The sequence below is a fragment of the Camelus ferus genome, chromosome 3, assembly GCF_009834535.1.
Source record: "Camelus ferus isolate YT-003-E chromosome 3, BCGSAC_Cfer_1.0, whole genome shotgun sequence".
In the NCBI taxonomy this organism is placed as follows: Eukaryota; Metazoa; Chordata; class Mammalia; order Artiodactyla; family Camelidae; genus Camelus; species Camelus ferus.
Window position 1 is genome coordinate 12,232,833 of NC_045698.1, and position 23,014 is coordinate 12,255,846.

General features: G+C 46.7%; 1 protein-coding gene across 1 annotated transcript in view; it reads right to left on the reverse strand.

The window, feature by feature from the left end:
* The window catches only part of MYO10 (myosin X), a 192,879-nt gene that overhangs the window by 87,321 nt on the left and 82,544 nt on the right, over positions 1-23,014 (reverse strand). The window contains 3 exon segments of the mRNA XM_032470343.1: positions 706-840; positions 9,405-9,592; positions 22,700-22,858. Coding sequence (XP_032326234.1) covers positions 706-840; positions 9,405-9,592; positions 22,700-22,858 — 482 coding nt within the window.

Below are 23,014 nucleotides of genomic sequence, written 5' to 3' on the forward strand. Positions count from 1 at the left end.
GTCTTACATTTCACATCATGTGTCTTCTACTGTGATTTAAAAAAATAAACTTTGAAGGCAAAACAAAAATAAAAACAAAAAAAACCAGAGCAGCCTGGGATACAGACCTTAGGTGGGAGTCTGCTGACTCCTGGACTAATTTCTAAATAACAGGGCCTGTAAAGTCCCTCTTGGCTTTAAAAATCTTCTAAGGCACCCATGATACACCGGGGAAGTCACAGATTTTGATTAGAATTTCAGAGGGTACCTCACCGTGGCTTCTCTCAGAGCTCCGAGGCTCACTATCGTGGATTTATCACTGACCTTCTGTCACGTGAGAGGCTACAAAAATGCCATTCCATTCACGTGGTGCCTCCAAAGAGCTGACGGCAAAACTGGGCTGGCTCATCCCCTGCTAAGCCCTCACGCCAGGGGGCTGGAGGCTGAAACTTGTGCTGGTAACGAGGCCTCCATACAGCTAGTTAAGGGCTGGCCCAGAGGAGGTGACCACAGAATGCTCCTCAGCCACTCCGTCACCACTCAAACCTGGCCCGTGGAAGGACAAACCGCTCTGTGCATGTGGCGACTTCTCCCTGAGGCATCGTGAAAGTGAGGTTAAGAAAAAGAGGAGAGGGAGCCCTGAGTTTTAACTCCTCCTTAAATAAGAAGCTCGGTGAAGAAAGTGAATCCTATTAGTCAGAAACGAGCAACCTGATGGAGAAATACCTGCTTTCAAGAATAGCCTGTTCCACGCAGGACGTCTTCTCCTTCGAGGACAAGTCCAGAGACTGCTGACTGATGGCTGATAAAAACTTAAGGATCAATTTAGTGCTTTCGGTTTTCCCAGCCCCGCTTTCACCACTGAAAGACAAAATGCAGAAGTTTGTGCTCCTAGGTAAAAGAAGAAAAAAAGCCAGCCTGCCCAGAGTCACTACAATTGGTCCACAGATCAACTCTTGAACAGCGAGAAAGAGATCAAAGCTCTGAGTCACAGGAAAGGAAGAGCGCCTCCTCTGGTCGGCCGTACGGCCTCTTTCAGCATCCGAGGGAAACAGAGGCACCACCTTTCCTAAGCTCAGGCAATAAGACAGACGGTGCCCTCCGTGGGAGGTCAGCTCTGCAGGGGCTGGGACTGGTGTTTTGTTCACTAATGTTTCCCAGTGCCGACGGCAGGCACTAAGTATTTGCTAAATGAGTGAGTTATCTTTCTGGGAAATATGTATTAAAAATGCAACTATTCATAAATGTTGAGAGGACGAGGGAATGGACCTGCTGGTACCTGACTCACACTTGGGCATTTTATTCCCATACGAATCCCACGAGGGAGGCAGCAGCTAAGTGTCTGAGTTAGAACTGAACACCAGGTCTGTCTGCATCCACGGTCCTGCAAAGACCCCGCTGCAGGGATGATTAAGGAAAAGTGAGCAGAGCAACCTGGGGGCAGGGTCCGTGGGGTGGGGTGGTGAGAGAAGTTAGTAAGGTCTGAGTTGTCATAAAGGACCAGCAAACCCAGCCAGGTAAAGGTGAAAGTGAAAGGATTCGGGGTAAGATGACCACGTGAACGAAAGCACAGAGGCCAGTGATCTCGGGAAGGTCTCCACGGGGTGGGATTCTGGTGAGGTCAGCTGGACTGAGATCAGAGGCGGCGGAGAAAGGGAAAAAGGACTGAGTCTGATGGTTCCGAGGCAACCATGGGAGACAGAAGGTGAAGACCGAGCCCATCCAGGTCACCTGTGAGGGACCCAGCTCTGAGGTCACTCCCGAAGGACTGGGGTGGGGGTGGGGGGGGGGTCCCTCAGGGAGACCAGCTGCTGCTATAATCTAGGCGAGTGGCGGTCTGGTCCTGCACAAGCACAATCCTGCTGGGGATGGAAGGGGAGGTTTGGAGATGACAGATTTGGAAGGAGAAACCCAGTCAGTTTTGGGTAAGGCACCCTGCTTGGCACCACCGGGTGAACAGAAGTAGTAAGGAGGCAGAGGACTTAGGAGAACAGCGAACCAACAGCGTAAGGAGCAGCACAGCCAACCGTAGGGCAGCAGGTCCCTCATCGCTCAAGGTGGGGAATAAACAGATGTGGTTCCCACAGGTGCTAAAAGACGCAGTCCCCACTGAGTGCCAGGATCTGGGAGGCTGTGAAAAGGGAGTTTTGCAGAGAACACAGTGAATGATTAAGCCCGTGTAATAAAGGAGAGGAAATGACTCAGAAATGACAGCACTGGTGCCCTGAGGTCCAGGGGACTCTCCACCGATGGAGGCGTTGCGACCTCCCCTGAAGTAAGGACGGTAGTCAGCGACAGGGACCGAATGTGGCCAGTTGAACAAGAGCAACTGAGCAAAAGAGAGAGCTGTCCATGTTCGGAGGCTGAAACCCCCTCAGGTCCTCTGGGCTCCCTACCTTCCAGGATTGCCATCTGGGTGTCCCGGGATGGCACACCTGCAGGCGTCCCTTCCCCCTCAAGTATTCAAGTGCCTACTGTGCGTCAGGCTGCCCTAAGAGCTGAGAAAACAGCCATGGACAGAATCTGCCCACGACCCAGCAGCAGCAGGAGATACCAGAGTCCCAGACTATGGTTAATGGTGCCAAGCATAAACCTCAGGAGATGGGAGGATTCACAATTTAGACAGAGGCCAAGGTTCAGTAAACCTTTCTGGGGATGTGACATTGAGACTGAAATGTAAAGACATGTGCAGGAGTTCATGGGGTGAAAACTGAAGGGTGGGGACGGTGGGGAGGGTGGGGGGGGTGGAGGTGGGGGAAGGGAGCAGATCCCACAAGAGGAAACTGCCTGGGGCCTTGGGAGAAGGAAGAGTGTGGCCTGCACAGCGAGTAGGGAAGGGAAGGGGCTGGGGTCCCACTGAGGGGTCCCACTATGGAACTGGTTCTTTTCAAGAGGGGATGGGAGAGGAGCTGGGCTGAGTTTACTCACCAATGGCCAATGATTCCATCAACCGCAAAGTGACTATGTAATGAAGCCTCCACAAAACCCTAAAAGGATGGGGTTCAGAGAGCTTCCGGGGTGGTGAACACGTGGAGGTGCTGGGAGTGCAGCCCCTGGGAGGGGCATGGAAGCTTCTGGACCCTTCCCCACACCCTGGCCTGTGCAGCTCTTCCATCTGGCTGTTTCTGAGTTACATCTTTTTCTAATAGACCAGTGATCCAGTAAGTAAAGTGTTTCGAGTTCTGTGAGCTGCAAACCAATCTAGCAAACTAATCAAACCCAAGGACAGGTTTGTTGTAACCTCCAACTAGAGCTGCTTGGTCAGAAGCACAGGTGACAACATCTGAAGTGGAGGGGGTGGCAGTCCTACAGGCAGGACTGAGCCCTCAACCTGGGGGCCGGATGCTACGCCAGGTAGAGAGTGACAGAATTAACTGCCTGGCGAACTTGACAATGTGTGCTACGTAACACACGGCGTATATGTTATAGCGTTACAATGATATAATAACTAGGTATATACTTCTTTGCTTATCCTGTCACAGAACTGTGAAGCCAAAATAAATTTCAGAATTAAATACAAACAAAATACAACACCAGTAAAGTCCAAATTAACAAGCCTAACTGAACCCCCCTTGGTTAATACTGTTTGAGGTGTCCTCTGCACTGCAAATGCCTGTTGCTTCTCTTTTGAGCCTGGTGGCCTCCTTTTCTTCCATGGGCCATGTGATGACTCATTTACTCCACCTCATTCCTTTATTCCAGCCACGATAAAACAGTGACTCGTACTGCAATTACAATGTTATTTTACCTTCACTTACAGTGAACACATCACTTACATACCCAGTCCTACGTTTTTCTCATTAGCCCTTGGCAATTACAGTCCTAACCCTTGGCGCCAACGTGCGACCACAAACATGGGCTTCACAGAAAACATGTTCACCCAGAAGAACTGTTTAAAAAAAAAAAAACTTTATAGAGATTAATAGTAAAAATGAAAAAAGGAAAGAGCACTGATACGGGGCCTCAGAGGTTGTATTAAAAGGTTTTGAGAATTTTTCGTAGGCAGAATGGGAAAATTGCAAGACAGCTTTTAAGCAGAATGTCATGATCAAGTTCAGGGTTTCAAAGAACCATGCTGTGTGGAGGATGGTTTGCAGGAGGCAAGAGAAGGAGCAGGGAAGTGAGGGTAGAAGGGTAGTGAGGGGCGGGGAGCAGAGGGGGGCAGCAGAGGGGGGCAGGGAGCGGGCCCAAGTCAGCCTGCTGGGGGAGAAAGGGATAACTGAGGGCCCTGGTCAGGGTGGTTGGTAAGTGACAGGGAGGCAGGGGAACGCCTCTGGAGAGCCTAGGGAGCTTGCCAGCTAGTGTGACAATCTGGGTGCTGGCAACACAGCTGTCCACATGTGTCAATGCTCACTGACTGTCTACGAGAGATGGGTACCATTTACTGTACGCAGTTTGACCTTAATTGATGGGGGCACGGGTGATTTCTAGGTCCAGGAATGACTTCCTGATCTCAGGCTTGGGACCCATAGGATGGAGGGTCCACATGTGGAGAATGAGCAGCATGAGAGGAGGAACACATTTCTGGGAGAAAATCAAGATGAGGTGAGGATGTGCCCCCTCCGCCTGAGATGATGCCTCGGGGCGGCACCTGGACACACATCTGGAGTCAGAGGAGAGAGTGGCAGGGGAGGCGCTGAAGCCTGGGGAGCCATCCAACCGCAGAGAAGGAAATGCGGCTGGTCAGAAGCTGAGGCCGTGGACAATGATGGAGGAGCCCAGAGAATGCGGAGGAAACCAGAATGATGGAGCAGCTTGGAGGAGAGTGGGGCAGGGCGTGGGGAAGGGTGTGTGTGTGCAGCTAAAGAGACATCTATTTTTTTCTTTTTTTCAAAGCTGGAACACACTAGAAGCTTTTGAATGATAATGCCAATGGACCAAAAGAAAAGAAGAGGTCAAAGAATCAGGGGCAGGGATTGGACGGAGGCTCCAAGACGGAGCAAAGTCCCAAGAAAGCAGGGTGGGGATCTAAACCCACCGGAAGGAAAAGGCCTCTAATGCGGACAGGGCCCCTTATCCACCCACGAGCTAGTCTCCCCTCCAGTGCAGGTGGCAGCAAACTGTGGTCCCTGAATCTGTCCTCCTGCCTGTTTTTTGAAAGTTTTACTGGAGCACAGCCTGGCCGTTCATTTGCATTCTGTCTATGATGCATCCGCATTCCAAGGGCAGATTTGAGTAGTTGTAACAGATGATCTAGAGCAGGGAGCCTAAATAGCCCGTGGCAATGTCAGGATCCCTCCCTGGCCCCTTACAGATACCTTTGCTAACATCTGCGGAACATTCTCCACCCTGTGAGTCAAATCCCTCTGATTCACGTTATTTTCTCAAAATAGACCCTGATCACTCCATCACTTGCTGGAAGACTTAAGAAACATCCCCACCACCTAGAAGATTCAGTCCGAAGGTCACAGCAAGCAGGACAAAGCCCTTAAGGTGCAACCCTGCCCCAGGAAGTAGGATTCTGCTCTGAAACTAATATGGGGAGACAGAAGTCCAAGTCCTGTGTCTGTGACCCACAGCTCACGGCTCCTTGGCACATCACTTAACCGAGCCGAGCCTCAGCTTCCCCACCGGAAGCGCTTCTGGTCTTTCTCAGTGGGCAGTGGTTCCCTTCCTTTGCTTTTCCAAGCCCAGTTCCTCCAGACCCTCAGCACATGCCACACCTCACAGGCGTACCTTCCCGTTCCTAAGGGTCCTCGTCTTCCCACACGTCAGTTTTTGCAAATGCTTCTGTGCCCCCCTCCTCCATGCCGCCCACATCCCCATGTTTCCTTGGATTCACGGTCACACGTCACTTGATCTGTGATGTATTTTCTGGATTTCTTCTTGGGTATCTACCACCACCTTCTCTGAGCAACACCTTTCTTTTATAGCATTAGGCAAGCTGTACTGAATTTACTTATTTATATCAGTTTCTTCCCATCATAGTAGAAGCTCCTGAAAGGCAATGACTGAGTCATTAAAAAAAAAAAAAATCCCAAAAGCCTAGCAGGGTAACCTGCTCTATGACGTGAGAGTGAGGCACGCCCCACGCCTTATTCTGGTTGGCGCCTTTCTAATCCAGGATGTGAGTTTGGGTCACATTCAATCACAGATTACTAGAAACAGAAAAAGATCAAACAACCAATTATTATTCCAGAATGTAAAAGACATAGTTAAAAGGATATCACTCCAGCTTTAGAAAATCAAAACTTTTGCAAAGCAAGCAAAGGTCCTAAATTCAACAGCTCCTCCATCCACCCATCCTTTGATTGACAGCTGTTGGATGCTGGCCCCTCTATGAGACACTGTCCTGGGCAAAGAGCTGCACAGATGAATTAGCCACAAGCCTTGCCTTCACTATACATCTTAAAAGATCACAATATACTGAAAAGACCATTAACAGACTAAACTGCCTGCCCCAAACTGAAGCTAACTTAAATGTACTGGATCCACCAAGATCAAATGCTGACCTTGTCATTTAGATGAAAGAAAATTCCAAGTAAGCTTTAAACATACATTTATATTTTATAAATTATAAAAACATAAGCATTCATTTAAATGGGCACAAGAAGGTAAAATAAAACTAGACCTTAAGAGAGATAAACTCTTGAAAGCAAGACCAATAGAAAAGGCTTAGATTGGAATCCTAGGGACTAGCAGTGTCACAGGCTCGTAAAATGAAAGAAAAGTTGATCTATGGGGTCCCTGCCTTCTAAATAGGCTTAGTGTCTGAAATTAGCACAGAAGTTTTATAAGTAGTAACACGTTGTAGCCACTAGGGGGCGGATCATGCCTGAGGAAACCTAACTAGGGCCACTGTATCCTACAATTTTTATTTTTATACTCAACTTTTTCTTTAATTCCTACAGTCCCAAGCCCCACTTAAAAAAACAAAACAAAACAAAACACATTCTAATGAGGAAACCTATTTCTTAAAGACACCGTTTCCTGAGTTAATTTAGATAAATACAGTTACTCTTTTCACATCAGCATTAGACAATGAGAGCTTTCTGTCTGGGGGCCCCTCCCTCTCCCCTCCCCCTCCAACTTCCCCCACCTTATTTTTAAATACCAGTCTTTGGCAGGAAAATGCCAAACCCTTTCCATTTTATTACACACACGTATACATGTACAATGATCTCATTTGATTTTTTACTTTCTTCTTGAACTGCTGTCTAGCAGGTGATATATGAGCCAGGCTCTCATTTTTTCCACTGAAAGTAATAAACACAAGCAATTATCGACAGCAAATGTCTAGGTACCTAAGGGTGGAAACGAATTTGATCTTCTTAAACTAGACAGATTAAGTTCTTGTTCTTTCTGTTAATCCTATTAAATTATATTCTGCAGGCTGAAAGAGGGATCTTAAGTTCTAGCTCATGAACTTTGGTGAAGTCATCAAAAAGAGCCCACAAATAGTGCTTCCAGTCATCAGGCAGGTTATTGGAGTGGGACTCTTAAAAGCTCTGTTTTCATACTAAGCAATAGTTTCATTTTGATTAACTGCAAGTTACAATGATTCATATTCATTTAAATGGATAAACTGACAGCCCCTCTACCCAAGCTGTTTCCACAGCCTGGTGCATTAGTGTTGAGGTAAAGAGGAGGAGGGACTGTATCTGCCCAGGTGCTTCCCTTCCCTTAAAGAAAGTGGCAGGTGGGGGCAGGAGAGAAAATACAACTGAAGGAGAAACATACAGGTCTGCCCTCCACATTCAGGTAATTCTGATTTATTACAAAAGAAGGACCCATGAACCAAAGTCATGGGTAAAAACTACTACCAAGAAGAACACAGTCCCTGAAAGTAGTTTTCTGTGCGCGGCACCAGGAGGTGTCATTCCAGGGCACTCACACCGAAGGGCTGCTGGAAGGGTTCACTGATGCCTGAAAAGTTCTTGGCATGGAGTCCCATACCTTCCAAGAATGTTAGCCATTATTTCTTTCCTATCTTCAACCAGACTCCATGTGGGACAGTATGAGCACCTCCCAAATGTTCCCCTTTCCCTTCCCTGGAGTTTCAGGAGGGGCCTCCTCTGGCACGTCTGCCCCCTACCCAACCTCTCCCTCCTCCAAGGAGTGGAGTGGTTTCTCTGACAGGTGAACTCCAGACAAGGGCTGGTCAGCTCCTCACCAACTGGGAATTGGCTTGGACAGTGATTGTGGCCACCAGGTACCTGCCTGTCCCCCCAGCCAGGTGGGTCAGTCTGTCTGTAACTTGGGGTGCAAAGTTAGCAAGACTGATTGGCTAGAAGTCTTGTGTCCAACCAAGGGGTGGGGGGGGGTCTTATTTATGATCCTCCCCAAATCCAAACACCCCTTCCCTTTCTTTTTAAGATAATAATTATCTTGCCACAAGTTGGGACGAGAAAGCCATCTAAAGCAGATGTCAAAATCTTCTTTCCCACCAGCAGTTTAGTAACACCGGGGGGTCTCAGGAACAGCCATGCTCTGGGCGCGACTGCCTGGGAGGACAAATGAATGAAGGGCTTGGATGCTCCACGGAAACCTCGCTGAAGGTGACACTCAACACACCTGCTTTGGGTCTCGTCCAGGGGTGTTCTGATCATCGCTAGGACACAATTCCAGTTTAAACAATAAGACCCAATAGGACTATCACTAGAATGCAGGCGATAAGACCAATTTGAATTGCTCAATAAAAATATTTCTGAAGTACAGCACTGGGTTTTTTAGGTAGCATTTACTAATAAATATTTTGATAGGTTTCTGGTAGTGTATTTTTTTCACTTAAGTATTGTCTGGTAGTGTATTTTAATAAATAAGTTAAGACTTGGCTGAAATAGGTGTCAAGACCCTGTTCCCCGCGCCTAACCCCAAAAGTAATTGAAATAAGCATGCTTTCCTATCATTTCTTCAGCATATGCAGAGTAAGCCCCTCTTCTGGGGCTAATTCAGAGGTAAACTAGGAACATCCAATTAAAATCATTCAAAAATCCTTAAATTTGGGAGATTCTAGGGTACTCTCATACTACCAAAAACCAAAATCGTGCTCAAATACACAAGCATTCTGACCAGCAGTTCAGACTACAGAAAACATTTTAAATTTGAAAGAACTAACACAATATTTCTGAAAATCAAGAGAAGGACCACGCCTAACAGTTGGAATTAAACCAAAGAACCACTATGGTAAATAAAATAAACAAACTGGAGTAATTATTCTGAGGACAAGAGCCAACAAACGTGGCACATCTTGCTTCCTACTGTGTTCCTCGCGTCTTTCAGAAGCTGCAGTTATCAGGCTGTTCAGGACGGAAACCACCCGCAGAGGAATTTTGGTTCATGCACTAATAATGAGCAGGCTCTGTGTCTAGGGGGCCGGCCGAGGAAGCTGGTGGCAGAGATGCCAGCAGGTGTGGTTCTGAACCGAAGGGCCCGCCTGCCGCCCGCCCCGCCCCACCCCGCGCCCCGCCCCGCCGGGCGGTTACCTGATGAGGATGCACTGGTTGTCGTGGCGCCGCCACAGGCAGCGGTAGCACTCGTTGGCGATGGCGAAGACGTGGGGCGGCAGCTCCCCCAGGCGGCACCTGCTGTAGCGCTCCATGGCGTCCCGCCCGTACAGGCCGGGGATGGTCCTGTAGGGGTTCACGGCGGCGATGATGGAGCCAATGTAGGTCTGCAAGCACACGGGGCCGCGTTACACGTGGTCCTGGGGCGGGGCCCTGCGCACCGGTGCTCACCCCCACCCACGCGCGGGCGGAGACAGAAGGGTCTGGAAGCAGCTCAGTGTGGCTCCACATCGGGAGGAAAGGCGCTGCCACATCCCCCTGGAGCCACTGTCTAAGCTCGAGCAGAACCCCCTGAATGTGCAGTGAGGGGGCAGGAGGCTCCACCCCCCACTCACATTTTTCCTTCACCTTTTGGTAGAAATCGTGTGCCAAGGAACTAGGCCATTTCAAAGAGGGCTGCAGGGAAGGGTCAACAAGACAAGACGGTGAAGCAGCTCAGGCCCGCATCCCTGCTCCCTGGTGACCTCCTGACCCCCCTCCATCAGGCGGCTACCAGGAGGCGGCAGGATTACAGAAGCAAGAGAAATGAGGTGGGGGCCGGGGTTGGGAGGGGGAGCTACTGCTTCATGGGTACAGCGTTTCTGTTTGGGATAGTGAGAAAGTTCCACACATAGGTAGTGGAAATGGTTGCACGACTCTGCAAACATGTTTAGTGCACCAGAACTGTACGCTTATTAAAAAGAGTCAAAATGGTAAATTCTATGTCATGTATCTTTAACCACAATTTTTGAAAAGGAACAAGACCATTTTGAAAACATTAAATGCTCTTCCAGTGTCTCAAATACTTCATCAAGCACCACGTAGTTTACCTGGAAAACAGCTGACGGGCGATCTTACCTTTTCTGGAACCAAATCCAGGCCAGAAATTAAGCACAATCTTCAGAGCAGCAAAACAGAGGCTATTGGGTTATTAAAGCCAAGAGTCCTGCCTCGTGCCTCCTCGGTATGGACAGAAACTATTCCCTGGCCCCTCTGCAAGGAAGGCTAACAGGTTGGTTTCCAGGTCCAGACACAAGTGCAGCAGCCGATGAGAAGGGGAGGAGGAGGGTCCTGCAGGCGCCACCACCCACCCGCCAGCCTCTGTGCTGGGAGCCCTGGACTGATTATGTCCCCTCCCCCAACTCACACTCTGAAGCCCTAACCCCTAGTACCTCTGAATGCTACTCTATTTGTAGACAGGGCCTTTAAAGAGATGATTAAGTTAAAAAGAGGCCATTAGGGTGGGCCCTCATCCTGTCTGACTCGTGTTCTTGTAAGAAGAGAGAATTTGGTTACACAAAAACACCGGGGACATGTGTGCACAGAAACACCACATAAGGACACTGCAAAAAGGTGGCTGTCTGCAAACCAAGGAGAGAGCCCTTGACAGAAACCAACCCTGCTGACACTTTGATCTCAGACTTCAAGCCCCCAGAACTCTGAGAAAACAAACATCCGTTGTTTCACCCAGCCAGTGGTCTTTTGTCACAGTGGCTGAGCAGACTAATACACAGGGCCTGACCCTTTCAATGCTGACAATAACTCTGGGAGATTCACAGTATTATTACATCTACTTCTCAGATGAGGAAATTGAGGCACAGAGATAAAATCTTGCATTCAGTCACACAACCAGTAAGTGGAAGAGGTGAGATTTGAACCCAGGCAACTTAATTACAGAGCCTCCTCTTCACACTCATTGCGAAGGGACTGCAACGCAGCAGAGAACAAGGAAAGCAAGAAACACTGGACAGGAAGTTCAATATCTGAATCATCTTATAGCAATCTGTATCATATTATAGCAATTTGTAATCATTTACATTCACAGTGACCACCAGGAACATCAAGCAAAGTATCGCAAAGTATCATGTCCTTTGTAAATGTCTGCAAGTGTAAGGAGGTCTATAATATATTTTGCAAACATTTTGAACCAAAAAAAGGTTAAAATTATAAAAGAGTTATTCTATACAACAATTCTACACCTAGGTATATACCCCCAAATAATTAAAAATAGGTACTCCCACAAATACACAGCAGCATCAAAGGTGGAAACAACCCAAATGTCAATCATCAGACAGATGGGTAAACAAGATGTGGTAGAGTCACACGATGGAATATGATGCAGCTGTGTAAAGGAACAAAGTACTAACACAGGATCCAACATAGATGACTCCTGCAACATGACACTCAGTGAAAGAAACCAGATGTACAAGTTCACTTATTCAGAGCAGGTAAGTCCACAGAGACAAAGACTGGTGGCAGTTGCCACCACCAGAAGGGAGGGTGGGAGGAGGCAGGAATGGGGGGTGATGGCTTTGCAGGGGCAGGGTTTCCCCCTGGGTGATCAAAACATTTTGGAACGAGACAGAGGGGCTGCCTGTACATCACTGTGAATGTATTAAATATCACCGAATTTACTTTAAAGTGGTTAATTCTCTGTTACATAAATTTCACTTCAATTTTAAAAAATTAAACGATGTGGCACTTTCATGAATAAACATTCAGATTTCTGGAGAACTCCACTCTGTAGAAACCCCACTTTTCCCCATCAGAGGACCGCAGGGAGGATGTGGCCAGAAAGAAAGATGGAAGCTGCATTTTCCTCTGGGGAAGGAAAGGGTCCTCCTTCTAAAGAGAACAGGGAATCACCTGGTTTCCTGGAGGATGCCAGACACCCTCCCTCAGCGCCTTGACCACAGACGCTGGTGCCTTCTTTCATGACAACCGTCTGCAGAGGGGAGGCAGGCAGGGAGGTTGTGCCTTCCTTCTCTTGGTCTAAAATGTCAGGCCTGCTAATAGTTAACTAATTGGAAGTGACCAAAGCCAGGCTTTTACTTTTCATTGTACATGCCATATAATGCGTCAAATGAAAAAAAAAATCAAAATGATCTGCATTTCAAATGCTTAAAACTTTCACCACTAAGTGAGGAGCACTTTGGAAGCTGCTCTATTTAACTGTATGACAACTCTTCACACCTCACATTCACACTTTTCTATCTTTACATCAGACCTTGAGCTGAATCCCCCTGTCCCAAGATTGTTCAGGACCCTTCTCCTTGCTGACTGTAGACAGATCACTTAAATATAAATAAACAGCTGTCACCAGATTTGACAAGATCAAGCACATAGTGGTATATATTCCAACACGGCTCTAAGATTGTAGGTGTCACTGCTGTCTTCCTCTCCAACATACAAAATGCATATACTTAAAAAAAAGGGGGGGGTTCTATAGCTGAGACCATATTAAATACTCTAAGCAAACAGAGAGTAACCTACATTCCTTTATATGCCTTGGATCTGTTCTCAAGGGTTTCCTTAAACCTATGCTCACCAAGCACTTCCTTTTTCTTTTTTGCATGACCTTGATCTGGGAGCAGCCCCAGGGCCACGGCTCTGCCTCCTCTAACAGAGGGGGGGATGGTGGTCCTGGGGTCTGTGGTGACCCCTTCCCTTCACCCCCGTGCAGACCCCCCAGCCTCACCGCCACTGTCTCCATGCGGGTGCTCTTCGCTTTCAATTAACTCTATAATCAACCCCCCTTCTTCATCTCCGCTGCTCTGGGCTCACTGGCTCAGATTTCCCCGAAAGCCCCCTCCTCACTAATTCCACTTGGTCTCGCCTGTTCAGTCCCAGCTCCGTATGTGACAAATGGACTTTCAAAGACAAAAACTCTCCTGCATGAAACTCGTCAACAGCTCCCATGACCTACAGGGTCGACCCACAGAAATACTTGAGAAGAGACTTCGAGAGGCTCCAAAAAGGCGAACCAACACCCAAGTCCTCATGAATTTCTCTCCTGACAGCGACAGAAGGGAGGTGCCTTCAGTTACTTACTTGCTTTTTGTTGCTTGTGCCCATATTCGTGCCAAATGGTGCTTTCGACCTCCCTAAAACGGAAGTGTAAAACTACACGGCAACAACAGGAATAGCTCCCGATGGTTTATTCAGATAGGTGAAATCGTAGTGGCCCATCAGCAGAAATCACTACGGCCAGGGACAGCTTTATCTCTCCTCCCACTACCTTGATCACAGCGTGGATCATTCTGTCATTAAAACAAAGGCTGCGCACACACACCCATGGACCTAGAGATGATCATACTAAGTGAACTCAGACAGAGAAAGACAAATATCCTATGATACCACTTTTATGTGGAATCTAAAAAAGAAAAAAAAAAGATACAAATGAACTTATTTACAAAACAGAAAGAGACAGACTCACAGACAGAGAAAACAAACTTATGGTTACCAAAGGAGACGAGGGGGAGGGAAGGTTAAATTAGGAGTTTGGGATTAGTAGATACAAACTACTATATACAAAACAGATAAACAACAAGGTCCTACCATAGAACACAGGGAACTACACTCAGCATCCTGTCACAAGCTATAACAGAAAGGAATATGAAAAAGAACACAAGTATGTATCACTGACTCACTACGCCCGACCTCAAGAACAACACTGTACATCAACTACACTTCAATTAAACAAACAGAACAAAGTCTGCATGGATAAGAGATCCCTTGAATAATAATGAAAGTTCGACAGGTAACATAAGTAAACAGGGCAACTGGGAAGTGGGGAGGTAGGAGGGGAGCCTAGTTGCGATGCAAAGTGACGCAGAGATAAATGCAGTGAGAAACCTAAGAGCTGGGAGACCATGCGAGTTCCACACTTGTACCACTGATCACTCTGTAAAAAGGTGTTTATTATTACTGCTCCAAAACCAGCCATCATAACTCCCTGCACTCTTAAGACCCTGGATACACGTGACTCTCAAACACAAGGCGGGGCCAGGTACTGGTTTCCACACGTTGGATTCCAAATTCCACAAAAATAAATAGCCTAGTCATTTTAACGGCTTTTCAGAAATAGAAAGGATATTCTATTTTGAAACACATAAAGTTTCTTTTCTAGACAGAAAAGTTCCACAGAACTCACCAAAAAAATACTCTTCCTTACCCACTTTAATAATCTGGAACAGCTGCAGTGCAATCCGCTTTCAAAACGCTGGGAGAACCCACTGCACTGCTTCAGTGCAAAATCTACCAATTCAAGCTTTTCAGTAGGCATACAGGTATCATACCTAGTATCTGACCCCTCACCAAAACAACATAATAAAATTTAAAATATTAAAAAATATAAAAATATAAAATTAAAATAAAATAAAATATCAAGAAGGAACTCACTGCATTGCTTCAGTGCAAAATCTACCAATTCAAGGTTTTCAAAAGGTATAAGGGTCTAATACCTAGTATCTAGCCCCTCATCAAATAAAAGAAAAAAGTTTTAAGTGTAACTATGAACACTACAAGTAACCTGTGGCCTCAGATGCACTCTGCTTGTAAATACACAGAATCTACGCTACTGCTGGGAAGTCACTATTCCAACACAGGAAAAAATGATCTAGACAGCAAGGTTTGGTCAACTCCGAAGACCTGAAGTCCTCAGCCTGGACCTACCTGCCCTGGTCCACTGCTTGCCCCTTCTGGGCCAGAGATTCTGACCAGTAATAACATATCCTCTGCTACCCTCACGTGATTACTATGCGAAAGTGCTATGTAAATCAGAGGGATTTATTAACTTTGTTCATGAAAATAAAACCACAATGGTCTTCCATCATGTGGTCCTGGAAAAGCTGCACATAGACCAAGTAATCTGAAATGTACCAGGGAGTCTGGCTCAAGTCAGTGTCATGGCCCACTTTCCTAAAGGGAGGAAGTTGTTAAGAAGTGGGAACTAGATAGTAACTACTATATATAAAATAAACAACAAGGTCCTACTGTGTAGCACAGAGAACTACGTTCAACACCTTGTGGTAACTTGTAATAAAGATGAACATATGTATGTATATGTATGACTGAACTATTATGCTGTTCACCAGAAGTTGGCACAACGTTGTAAACTGACTATACTTCAATTAAAAAAAAAAAATGGGAACCACTAGCTAGATTTACTTCCCACCCACCATTCTCTTTCCTCTCTTGACTATCTCAGTTCAACATGGCCATAACTTACTTTCCCAAATCTTGACCTTGAAAGCAGATTCAGCTTTAAATTGCAGATATGCACACTCAACAGTCCACCTGGGCGTCTTCACTTGGACACCCCTAAGCTCACACTCAACACGCAAAGGCTGAGCTCCTCAAAACACCTGTTTCTTCTCACAGTCACGTCTTGACAAATGGCACTGTGGTCTACCCAAATGGACAGTCCAGGGATCTGGGAGTCAGCCTTTAAAAATTCAGCCTACTTGCCTCCCAAACTCAATCAAGCATCTGGATTTGACCTTTTCTTATGTCTCATACTCCAACCCCCACCCCAGGATTGGTTTGGAACCCTATCATTTCCCATCTGCTTTGCCGGTCACCTCTTCCCCCAGACTGGTTCCGTTGCCTACAGCCAGATTGAGTTTTCCCAGAACTCACCTTTGACATTGTCCCCTATCAGTCTTCACAAACGAACTCAAGCTCATTCATTTACACACAGTGTCCTTCCTCACCTGCTCCTGACCACCCTGCCAGCCAGCTGCATGCAACCTTCATTGCAGCGTCTCATGGGTCCTGCAGCTGCACAAATGCATCACGCCTCGTCAAGCCTTTGCCCTTGCTGATCTTCTGCCAGGAATGAGTTACCCTCTGGCTTGGCCAAATTCCCCTAAAAATGCTTCAAAACTCAGTGCAACCAGTGTCTTGGCTGGGAGTCATTTTCCGACCCCGTCTCACCATCTCCTTCGAGTGCCCACTCTGTGTGTTCCCAGTCAGTCCTTTTATGACACTCACTGTTGCCCTGAGCTGCTGTCAAAGGTTTGCTGCGTCCGCCTTCACCAAGGAACTAGGAGGTCCCGGAAAGGCAGTGCCTTACGTTTATTCGATCTTTCAAGAAACAAGTACTGAGAACAAGAGTGTGCATCCTTGGAGCCTCACACACAGTCTGGCACACAGGCAGGGCCGGAATCAACATAGATGTGTTGAGGGCACACGAATGGACCACCAATCCACCAAGTTTAAGTTCCATTTTAACTGAGTCCTAGTGCTCCACACCCACCTCCCAACAAAATGATTCATGATCGTTGTCCAATGAAACAGCCAAAACTCTTAGGCATTCAAGTTTGTTGAAAAGACAACTAGATCACAACAGATACCTCCAGATGTTGTTAAAGTCAAGCTCTTAAATTTAGAAGTGACATTTCCATTTAATCTGAGTGAATTTCTGACACATGTTCCCTCCTTGTTCAAAGGAATCTGACCCAAAAGAGAGGCAGGAACGGGGAGGGGGGATTAACAAAAGCAAAGTCCCTAATTGCCACCATCATGTGCTGATGTGGAAGTGGCGACTCGAGAGCATAAATGTTTGGTAAAGTTTAAAAATACATACAGTCGGACAGATGGTTGCAATCATCTTTTGGCAACACTGGTCTAGATTTCATGTGAGAAAAAAAACCCCTGACAAACCACACTGTGTTCAGCTGTTCCCGGTATGAGACAGATGCCAAGCCTGCTAGCCATCCGGTCTTCCGGCCATCGCGAGAGGCGCGCTGTCACTTGACACTGGCTTTGGAGAGGGACAGAAAACAAACCCCCAAAAGTCTACTCTGGGAAGACAGGACTCAAGGCAGTGAATCGCAGATTTCGATTTGCGAGCCCGAAACTGGCAACTCCAGGGCACGGTGTCCCAGGGATCAACGCCGCAGGTGGCCCATGATTCCCCCACAGGTGAACTCAGGTCACCTGTCTGCTGCCACCCATGAGTCTTTAACTGGCTGCTGCCCACGAACATATCTGTCAGGCTTCAAAGTCAATTCAGGTGGTGATCATTGTGCAATACAAATACCAAAACCTCATATTGTACCCTTGAACCTACTATAACATTCTGTGTAAATTTTACCTCAATTAAAAAAAAGTGAATTAAAAAGTAAGCCTTTAAAGTCTTTTAATTAATATTAAATTTATGTGACAAAATACTTTTAAATGAAATTAAATTTTATAAATTATTAACTAATTTTAATAATAAATCATCCTGTGATTTTTGGCCTGTAACTCAAAAAAAAAAAAAGTTAATTCAGGAACAACAGCAAATATGTGTACAGATTCAGTCTGGAGCGCCACCTACCCAGAGGAGGATTATTTTTGAAACACTTAAAAATATACTAGCTGTGAAGCATCTTCTGTGCTCACAGCCCCACTTCTTAAAATGGGCTCCTTTGATCTTGCTCTCTGCCCCATCTGTTCAGCAAGACCCACAAACTAACCCACGAGTGGGTGGAACAGAGCACGGCTTCCTCTGGAACCGCCCCCAACACTCTAATTGCAGCCGAGCCCTGAGGTTCCCTGCAGTCCTCTCCCTGATGTGGTTTCCAGCCACTCCTTAGCGGCTGGGAGAGGAGGCTCCCCATGCAATTGACCCAGAGCACGACCAACTCTATGATGGAGGGCATGTGTTTCCTCTTCCATTTGGCAGACGACAACAGTGCCACAGCACGGAGCTAGCGTGGCTGTCCCTGCACTCTGGACACAGAGTTCACGGTCAATACAACAGAAACATCATCTGCAGTTGTCCACACTGTGCTTAGATGCTGGGGACATAATCGGAAATGACACAGGCTCCAAGGATGCCCCAGGCATCCTAAACCTTACTCATCTCACTGGCCCCCTCTCCTGGAGGAGCCTCCGGGACAGTCAGCGGCATGTTCTCATGGCCAGGGGGGCCTGACAAGGCTGGGAATCCTTCAAGCTACCCCTGCCTCCTTGACCTCCTTCCCACTCATCTCGTATCCCACATTCCCTTGCTGGCTACCATCTCTACTCTAGTCCAAACCCTCATCTCTCCGCTCTGAATTACCACAACCCTCTCTCAGCCAGTCCACTCTCTAGATGGTATCACACCATTTCCCTCTCCACCCTTCTACATTTTTTTCTCAGGGAAGTTCTCTCTTCAAAAGCCTTTAACAAAGACGGTGTAGTCTCTGACCACCAAGCCCAAACGCTGCCGACCCGCTTTAAGTAAGGCGGGGTTTCTCTGTGCTAGTGACATCTCGGGCCAGGTAACTCTTCGTCGTGGGGCTGTCCTGTGCCCTGAGGGGTGTACAGCAGCTCCCTGGTCTCTACCCACTAGGTACCATTAGCATCCTCCGCCCTAACTGTGACAACCAAAAAATGCCTCCAGGTACTACCACATGTCCCCTGGGGGCCACATCACCTGCTGGAGCACCACTCCTTTTAAGGGTGTCCTGACCCCATCCTGCCTATCCTACTAATTGCTCAGCATCCCCCAACACACTCCAGACTCCATAAGCAAAGGGAACTTCTCCCAGTTTAGTGAGGCCATCACACCAAATTCAGTCTCAACTTTTCATCTTCACGTATGGTATCCAACTAACCCTTCCATCTACTCACCTCTCATCCTCCTTTGGAGGGGCTGGCAGTAATACTACATAGGGTCCTTCACCCACCTATTTGTTCCCTCTCCCTACCTCTTATCTCCTCATACAACACATACCCCTCCTCTATGAGTCTTTAGGGACTTACAGGTGTGGGTACTGGTCTTCCCAGGTCTCATCAATGGTGGGAAGAGACAAAGGAGGGTAGGACTCATCAGACCCTCTCCAAGGTGCTGGCCCCCTGCAGCAGGAAACCCGTAAAGAAATTCAGGGTGGAAGTTTGGGATGGGGTCCAAGGTTAGAGCTGAAGTGCTGGGCAGAGTTGTCATCTGGGAGTCGCCAGAGGCTGGGAAAGGCTGACAAGGTGGAGCATTAGGCAAGAGGGCCTGGAGTTCCGGAAAGGGAATCCAGCATGAGGGCATAAAGGCAGGGGTTCATTCAGGGCACTTAGGAAAGAACAGAGCTGCTCTAACCCGGGGGTCAGAGCCAAACGACCAGCGGCCAGGCTGGAGCCACACAGGCTTACGGACACTGACACAGACGTCTGAACAGCCCCTGCGCCTGGAAGGAGTTCCAGGCAGGAGCTTTCCAAATAAAGACTTGGTGGTGTTCGATGAGTAAGATGGGGAGAGAGGTACGAAGGTTAGTCAAGTTCCTAAGGTCTTCACTTGCCATTTTACTGTAAAACAGCCCTGTCAGATACAAGGGTTATAACATCTGACCTTTAAAAAATTTTTTTTAAGTTGACACATAAAAATTAAGTGTTTAATATGGAGCCCAAGAGGAGGTGAGTGGCGAAAAGTGGACTCAACTCTGATTTGTCTCCTAAGCACTTCACCTCTTTGTAGCTCTCCACCTCCATTTGAATTCAGGATGCTTAAGGCTAGAAGAAATATTTTCCTGAGGTCTGCTAAAGACCTCAGACAATAAGGATGGCCCTCAAGGTGGAAAAAAGTTAATTGTCCTTCTTAGCACAAACAACAGACTCCTCTACCTGGATACAGGTCTGCTTACCAGCGAACTGTATCATTTAGGATCAGCAAGCCAACAGATAATGCATGATCTGGAGTGGTGGGGGAGACCCACAGGACTTCCTTCTCTATAACAGGACTCAAAGAAGGGCATCTACGCAGGCAGAGCAACACACCACTCCCCTGCCCTACCAAGATGCCCACAACTAGTTCCCAGGACCTGTGACTACGTGATGTTGCAGGCAAAGGGACTCTGAAGATACAGTTAAAGCTGTAAACTCTTGAGACTGGGGATTATCCAGGTGAGTCCAATCGAACTGCATGAATCTTTAAAAGCTGAGAACCTTCTTGGCTGCAGAGATAGGCAGGAGGAGGAAGAGATCTGAAGCACAAGAGGGACTCAACCCACAGTTGTTGGCTTTGAACCTAAAGGAAGGGGCCCTCCAGCAGCTGGGAACAGCCCTCAGGAGACAGCCAGCAAGAAAACGAGGACATCAGTCCTACAGCCCCAGGTAACTGCCCTCTGCCAATACCAGCAAAGAGCAGGAAACAGGTCCTCCCCTAGAGGCTCCAGAAAGGAACCCTGTCCTGCTTACACCTGGATTTTAGTCTGGTGAGATCCCTTCCAACTGTTCACCTACAAAGCTGCAAGAAAATTCACTTCTGTTAAGTTGGCACAGTTATGGTAATCTGTTATGCCAGCAAAAGAAAACTAACACAGCACCTGTGTTATGTATCATTTTTTTCTCTCTTTTAATAATAGGGACAAGCATCACTCAGAGCCAGGATCAAAGGTGAAAAAGCTGCGCTTCTCTGACAGGTGGTGGTTTTGTCTTGATGGGGCAGTGTCTGACAGCTACTGGCACCCACTCAAATCACTTCAGCAGTGATAAGATAACCCAGGTGGCTGCTTTATGGAGAATAATACAATTATCCAGGTCCCAAAAGGAAGGTATGTACAGGTCTAATTAATTAAACTGAGTTGCAAATTGGATGTACAAAAATCCTATGTTTTTCCTGCAGAGGGGAGGAAAAAGACATTCATTCCAGGAAAAAGGACCAAGATCCTATTCATGGTTTATTGGGCAATTTAGCTGTCAGGTTTAAACATCACTATCCTGAAAAGGGGAGGTGGGGAGCTTTTTAAGCCTCTGTCTTTTAAACCCCTTGGATAATTTTTTCCCCCTAATTCACCTACTTTTTCTTGACTATTAAATGTGTAACAAGAACTTGCATCTAAAGACAGAAGAGTATAAGTTCTGAAATATTCACCTATAAGAGCCACGTACCAATGGAGAAATTTTAAATCTAGCTTCACCTTTATCATCAACTAGGTTCTTTCTAATACACATGGAATTTGTTTTACTATTATTATCGGAGAACTACCAGGTGCCTGGCACTGTCCTTGGCTCAGGGAAGACAAACTGAGCAAGGAAACTGCTGTGTGCACAAAGTTCCATGGTGGTGCCAAATACTTGATACCAAAGGCACAGGCACGGTACATGGTTACCTGGACACCTGCGTCATGGGGGTCCCACGGGAAGGAGGAGACACAAGTCACCTTCGAGGAGATTTTTGAGATGGGAACAGAGAAGTAAGTGCACGTTAATTCTGTGGCCCAGGCACAAGTAGACTAGATGGCCACTTTCACATCAGCACGTGTGACCGCTACCTTTTCTGAGAATCATACAGAAAACACTGTCATTGAAGCACTGAGTGTGAAGCAAGCTCCGCCAGTCAGAGGACTAGAACGGGACGAATTTCCCAAGACGAGGCTGCCTGAAAACATCTGGCAAATACCAGGTCAATCCAGCCAAAATGACGCTTTCACAATATAAAAAGAAAGCATATAAGTGTACCTTTTTTTTTTTTTTTTTAAAGCTGGGGAGAATGTAGCATTAAACCCAGAAATACCTAATTCCTCCTCTTTCCCCATCCTCCTTGTCTGGTCTAAGGGCAGGTAAATTAGAAGAACCTCAGTACTAAGAGTGCCTTGAGTCTCACCTGCTAGCTCTACCACAAAAAGGCTGATACAATTATTCATCTTAGTTACAAGCATATTGGCCAAATTAAATGTTAACTGCTAAGGAATAGAAATTACTAAAAGATCAAGGGTTTTTCCAACATCAAAATTTGGAGTTTTTAAAAAAACCTGAATGTAAACTTGACAATAAAAACAAACATGTGTAAGCAGCTGCCCAGTTTTCTATAAAGATCTGCAAACAGGCAGATGAAAAGATAAAATCTGCAGATCATTTTTTGACCAGTAATTTAAGTACTTTAATGTCAAAAAGTGATTATTATAGAAGTGATTTTTGAAGATCACTTTCATAACATAGGTACCGTCACACTTCATGGAAGTGGAGAGAAAATGTGTGGCTGCCTCGGCGGGACAGGGCTCCCATCAAAACAGCAACCCCACAAATGAGGTGGGCTCTCCTGATTCCAGATAGCCCCTTAGATGGGCTCCAGAACCAGAAAAAAAGGGAAAACTCATGAAAGGAGAAAAATCAAGAAAGCAAAAATAGCTTAAACTCAGGTCTGCCTACTTGCAAATCCACATTCCCCATGTCACCCCCAGCCCTTAATTGAGGAAGTCAAACCATTCCGCGTGATTTCTTCATGTAACAGAACACTTATGAACAGGATGCACTTACACAAAGAAAGAGGCCAAATCACGCATCGACAGAAAGTCGTCCCCCACTAATAAAGTCAAGGCAGTAAGCACAAGAATGATTTATGGAGCCACGTCTCTAATTTAACGGAACACCTGAAAATGTAGCTTTCCTCAGATTCACCAGAGGTTGTCAAGAGGAAATCCTCTCTGAAAACACAAATACACCTTCATTCAAACCAGAGGGATTTTTTTTAAGGGAGTTAAAGGGGAACTTACGTAGATCTGATTTCTCCTGTATCGCTGGTACAAGTTGTGCATGATGGCGCCCCCGTGGAGCTCGGTCAAGGTGGCCATGTCATCCACACCCTCCTCATCCATGGGGTGCATGGCTGTCACCTTCTGGTGTGTGATTGTGCTCTGCTTGTAAGTGAACACCTGATTGGGGTGGGGAGGGGAATGAATTCAACTGTTTAGTTATCAGCAAGGAACAGTTTCCACAGACGTTTCCCCAACTTATAATACAATCCCAGTATAATTTCAGTAACAGGATCCTGAATCCGTCAGTAAAACACAGACTGCAGAGAACTCTAT